This window comes from Scomber japonicus, chromosome 18, assembly GCF_027409825.1.
Source record: "Scomber japonicus isolate fScoJap1 chromosome 18, fScoJap1.pri, whole genome shotgun sequence".
Taxonomy (NCBI): domain Eukaryota; kingdom Metazoa; phylum Chordata; class Actinopteri; order Scombriformes; family Scombridae; genus Scomber; species Scomber japonicus.
This window is the reverse complement of record NC_070595.1, coordinates 6,183,713-6,189,988: the sequence shown is the minus strand read 5'-3', so window position 1 is coordinate 6,189,988 and position 6,276 is coordinate 6,183,713. Positions and strand designations below refer to the sequence as shown.

Genomic DNA, 6,276 nt, shown 5'->3' with positions numbered 1-6,276 from the left:
AAATGCTGTTATAAATGATTAATGATGATCCATTTCATACCAACCATCAAATCCTCAGCCTCCCTGATAATGTGTGAAATTAGTTTCCTCCTCTCTAGTCAATCCATTTTCTTCATCTTCACCCAGGAACTAAGCAACACTCAGCCAGGGGAGTCTGACAATAAGTCAATACACATCCTAAGGCTTTCTTATTCCTTACATGATATACAATACATTGACATGTTTCACTGCTTCACACACATCTATTTACTCATCAGACAACTCAGACTGAGCTGAACAGGCACATCGTAGAAAAATAAATGACCCACGGCAGCCGTCAGAGGAGTTTGACTTTGGACCCTCAGCATCTATAAGTCCTCACTTCTTTGTCTCTCTGTTCCAGATGGCCGTGATGCTGAAGCCATGGACAGTGCTGGTGGCCATTGTGCTGTGTGTGCTGGTGTGTCTGGGAATGTTGGCAGATGCCTACCCCCCCAAACCTGAGAACCCCGGTGAAGACGCCCCACCCGAAGAGCTGGCCAAGTATTACACCGCCCTGAGACACTACATCAATCTGATCACCAGGCAGAGGTATGAATACAGTACATGTACATGGGCAGTACATAGTCAATTTTGCAGTGTTAAATCCACACTTAAAGAGTTAAATTTAACACTATTTAACTCTTTAAGTGTTGATTTAACACTGCAAAATTTACTGTGTAGGTGCAAGTGTATATGTATGATATACACTTTGTTTGGTTTAGTCCTGTATTTCTATATTTTTGACAGCTAAAAAACCCCATACAACTTTCTATAATGAAGAAACTGTGAATGCCTTGAAAAGCATGTAGCGTTCAGGTTTCAGTTTAAGACTAGGATTAATGTTAGATTAGGGACTGCATGAAAGCTATTGGCATGGAGAAGTTACTTATTATATATTTAGACTCTCACCTTGATTTAGAAACAAATACCATATTTAAGATGACGAACCTTTGCTTTCGATCTCAACGTCTTGAATTGAATTACAACTTAATAACTTAAACACAATAGCCACCAATGCACATTATACAATGAAATGTCACATTCAAAAATTACAAAATATTCCAGCCACATTTCAAGAGTAAAATATATTATATTATTATTATATATTATATGGACTGACAAAAGTAAAAGGACCTTCCATGCTCCCTATAAAAGTAAGATTACTCTCCCTTTATCAAAAAAAGTGATAATGCAAAGCCTATCCTATCCTATCCTAATAATTTTCATACAGTTCCTAAATGTGTATGGTTAAGGATCAGTAATCAACATAGTGAGTGGAGATAATTATATATAATAAGAAAAAGTCATAATTCTGTGACTAGACTGCGATGTTCAGCTATTTCTCTTCTGTGTAATGGACCACATGGATCCCCAGAAGCCTAGCCTTTTTTTTGGTGTCTTTCCATTTTCTTCTTTATTCCAAATTTCTTTTCTTTTTGTTTGTTGTATGCGTTAACTCATAACTCAGCCCAGAGCTCTATATGTCTATGTGTGATGCACTCCCGCACTTATCCAACCCACCTCAACCTTTCGCCCACACACACTATGGTAGCTCAGCATATTAGATTACTGGCCACTTTCCAAAACCTCCAGGCCTCCAAATGAACGGGACCAGAGCAATAAAAGTGGTACAGATGGACCCAAGAAAGAATCCCAAATTCAGTTAGTGGGGCCTGAGCTAAGGCCTGCTGCTCTTAGGTATAAAAGTCACTGGTATGGAATTGGCAGCAGTAAGGCTGATAGGCAAAGGGAAGCATGGCTCATGAGCTATCTGCTGATATTCATGAAAGTCAAATAGGTCATTGATATTTAGATACTTGGTTTAAAGGGGACTCCTGGTGCCATAAAAAGTCAATACATCTTTTTACACTTCACTGAAGAGTTGCAGATGAAGACCAATGTAATAAAGATAACTAGTAAATGTATAAAGGTTTGGCTATATCAAATAAAATGCAGGAGAATGTGATGGCAGTCAGCTTTAGGCGGTGCAGTCCAGATATAATTGATGGACCTGGGCAGTTTAGTGCCTTTAGTGCATAAGTATATATGACAGTTCATAGTATTGTGTATACTGGAGTCTATTAAAGACATGGAAATCAGGACTGTAGCTATCATTGAAGTCGTGACCACTGTATTGTTTCTGGAAATTTGGAGGTTTAAACAACTTGGAGGGGAGTTGGGATTCTATAACGCACTGTATTTGTTGTTTCTTCAAACCCCTTTTAGTGGTTCAGCTTTGAGCAACACTACAACTGCTTTATGCAAACATTTAGAATTTTAAGACCAGTTTATACTGTCATCTCCCACAATGTGCAATATAAGCAAACATACTTACTGTACATTTCCATTAATTAATTAAGCCTTTTTCTCATTCCCTAATAATTCAACCTTTACATCCTGTTCATATCCTACATCCTCACAGTAGCCCAGTCTAATAATCCCCTCATCATTTCAGGGTAAAAGACATTTGGGGTGTATTTACAGCTGTCAAATGTCAAAACAGAACATTATATAAGGGTTAAATTATGTAATCTGTTATGAATTATTGAGAAAATAGAGGCCAAGTTATTTTAGGAAGAGTTTAATTTAGTCTAGCCCCAGTTTTTGTTGAAGTGGTGCCTCCTAAACACTGTATCATCCGCTGTATTAGTGTATATTGATGCTACCGTCCAATATTTAATATCGAACGTTCATACTAATGTGCTAGTCTCTTCTTAGTGTCTTAGCAAATACATTCTTGGCACCTTGATTATGAACAATCACAACTTGACAAATGGGTCAAAAATCATTTTACTTGTTGGGGAGAGGCACAAATGCGGGCTACATTTCTAAAAGCTGTGATGGAGATGTCTAAATTTCAGGTCAAGTAAGGCAAACTGGCCATTGCAGTGAAAGCAAGAAAAAAAAGAAATTTGATCAGATGGAGAAATAAATGCAAAAATGCAGAGATGCAGAGATAGTAGAAGACAAGAAAATAAAGAGCAGGACCAACCAGAGAGACTCATGGAGACATATGGGTGGAGATGGGCCATTATCAGACGGGAAAGCATTTTACATCCTGATGTGTCGCATTGTGTGACAGCTGAGACTGAGCCTTTCAGCTGTTTGATTGCTTTCCTACAGGGCAAGACACATACACACGCACACACACACACACACACACACACACACACACACACACACACACACACACACACTTAAGTGAAACGAAGCATAAGATTGGGTGCCGGAGTCTTAGAGTGAGGTGGAACAGGTGGTTGATGGGGAAAGAGAGGAACTGTGTGTGTGGGTAGCGCTGCAGGAGTTATGCTGAATAGAGCTGTTTCACCTACATACACACACACACACACACACACACACACACACACACACACACACACACACACACACACACACACACAAACACACACACTCACAGACGCATATTACCAAGTAAACTTTCTGTTAAACGGTTCTGTGATTTTACATTTGCGGCTCTCTTGGACCACTGGTTTCCTTATCAAGAGAATAATAAGACTCATCCAGACTAGGAAATGACTATTTGTATACACACACATTAAAATAGATGCACAGTCTGAATCTGGCTGTGAAATTGAACCATTAGGAACAAAGAAGGGGAACAAGTGGTCTAATATGTTGGAAAGGCAGAGAGACGGAGTTAAGAGGACCCAAACAATGGACTGACAAGAGGGCAAAAAGACACATTTATAAGATATTCTCTGTGCTTTCACATTTGGAGCCACAACAACCACTGAAACCAAAGATTTAAAGAAGCAATCCGCGTCCTTTTCAAGACAAGATGTAACATATAATGAGGTAATGACGTAGTCTTGATTTAGACAGTGCTGTTTTCATATATACTTACCAAAGACTCATTTGTTTAAAGAGGAACTCAGTCGATGTTACACATAAAGGTCAGTTTATTAGTCATGGTTAGTGTTACTCAGACTGTGAAAACAGTTTCTTAATGTCTTCTGTGTGAAGAGCTGCCAAGTCTGAGATAATAACCCTGATGAGATCATCATGGTTGTTTTGGGTCTAGCATGGAGACTACAAATGAGTCCTGTTACTAATTGGGGGGTTTGGAGCTTTGGATACATGAGGGGCATTAATAGACTGAAAGGCAAAAATGTAATGCTATTGCTTGCATTGTGGGAAATGTAGGAGCTTGGTGGTTTTAGAGCTTGACCCATGCTTGGGATTAAAAGTTGATATATCTCAACCTCTGCCTTGTCACTTTTGACTTACAACTTAGTAGTAATGTAAAGTAAACCGTGTTCTGTTTACTGTTCTGCTTTTAGCCACAGACATGCTTTCAGCGATTATACCACTTTAGTCCAGACTGAAATAGCTTAACAACTATTGGTTGGATTGCCATGACATTTTGCACAGACATCCATTTCCCCCCTCAGGATGAATTGTAATAATGTTGGTGAACCCCTGACCTTTCCTCTAGGTCTTGTCAGAATTTGAATTTATCCAATATCTTTGCAATGGCCAAATCTAAGAGACCCACTTTCTTCTGTGCTGTCCACATTATGAGGATTTGAGAGAGTTAATGTTCCAGCAGTTGGTGTGAATGAATCCAGACATATTTTGGCATTCTGATGAGCAAACAATGGGAAGTCTCTTTAACTTTGATGTATTTAAGCTGCAAGTTTTGTGGCAAAAGCCTGGAAAAGAAGCCAAGATGAACTGTTCAATTAATATTTTGTCTGATGATTATTGTTATCATTATTATTATTAATTTTTAAAATGTTTCTTGGTCATGGTTATTTGAAAAGGCGTACACTGTAACCCTAACCCTGGTATGTATGAATTAGTGGTGTCTTGTAAACCGATGTGGGCTGGACATATTCATATGCATGGCATGATAATAAAGATTCCAATCAATCGATCAATCTAATAACATTCCCATCGACCTCAGTTGTACTTTGTGTTTAGTGCTAATTACCAATGGTTGTTTTGGCTTGTTTATCTCTTTATAGCAAATGTAAATTGTTAATGAAGGAAATGTGTTTGGATGTTTTCATTTTTAAAACTTTCTAAAACTCCTCTCTTCATCTTTCTTGCAGGTATGGAAAGCGTTCAACTCAGGAGGATGTGGTTGCAGAGCTGCTGTTTGGTGGCGACAACAACAGAGATCAGAGATCAAGGTAAAGACCCTGATACACATAAGCTGAACGAGTCATGCGACCTGCGCAAGTCATTTTTACATTTTTGTTTTTATCTTCCCACAGATACGAAGACTCCTACATGTGGTGACTCCACCACCTCTCTCCCTCCTCATCGGGCATTCCCTCTGGGTGTGTCCCAAAATGCACCTAGAGGGGCCGACATGTGCCTATCACTTCTGATCCCCGAACCTAAACCCAACTGATGACCATCACTGACTGGAACACAAGCTCCCCTTGTCTTTCTTGTCACTGTCTCACATCTCTCATGACAACAAAATTGTACATAATTTATTATTGAAATAAAGATATATATGAGATCAGAGCTACTAATCAGAAGGTGGAACTGTGTCTGTATGTGTGTATGTATGAGCATCTACTGTCCACACTGTTTAGAGGAGGAAATTCTTGTTTTACTGTTGCTTCTGTAAAAAGTAACATCAGAATAAATGAATACAAACAGTTCTGTGTGATTAACATTTGTTGAAAAGTTTAGAATAGTTTTCTTTTAAGATGTATATAATGATGTTGATAGTATGAAGAGTCCACTCATGTTACAGTATATTCTAGCCTAAACTTCCTGGATTTCAGATAATTCATATCATGTTACCACATCAGTTTTAGTAGTATAATTTAAAAGAAAGATAACCCTCCCTTTTAAATTATACTTAACCCTAACCCCTAACCCTAACCCTAGGTACTCCACTTATTTGACCTATTAAATGATGAGTCCAGTTTTTTCTTATTGTCAACAAATCCAATGAAAAGACGAAAAATCAGATGATGAAAGATGAAAAATCAACAATGTGTTTAAATTGTATTTAATATTCTTTTTAAATGGTTTGATATTTTTCTAAAACAGCTGGGTAATCAGCAAACATTATTCATTAACACAATTCATTAACACAATTCATGCCTTTTTGTTCAGTTTTATCACTTTCATAGCATAGTTTTTGGCAGGAGCAGGCAGCTGTTTTCAGTAAAGCTCTAAAAAGCCACTTCTTCCCCAGCACACAACAGCAGAAGTTAAACTTCTAGCTGGTGGATCATTTAGCAGCTAAAAAGCCAGATGTTTTCCACT

General features: G+C 38.2%; 1 protein-coding gene across 1 annotated transcript; it reads left to right on the top strand.

The window, feature by feature from the left end:
• The first annotated feature begins 382 nt into the window (after positions 1-382).
• Positions 383-5,286, top strand: pyya (peptide YYa). Its single transcript, XM_053339046.1, has 3 exons — positions 383-570; positions 5,097-5,177; positions 5,262-5,286. The coding sequence occupies exons 1-3, from the start codon at positions 383-385 to the stop codon at positions 5,284-5,286; spliced, it is 294 nt and encodes a 97-aa protein (XP_053195021.1).
• Positions 5,287-6,276: the final 990 nt, after the last annotated feature.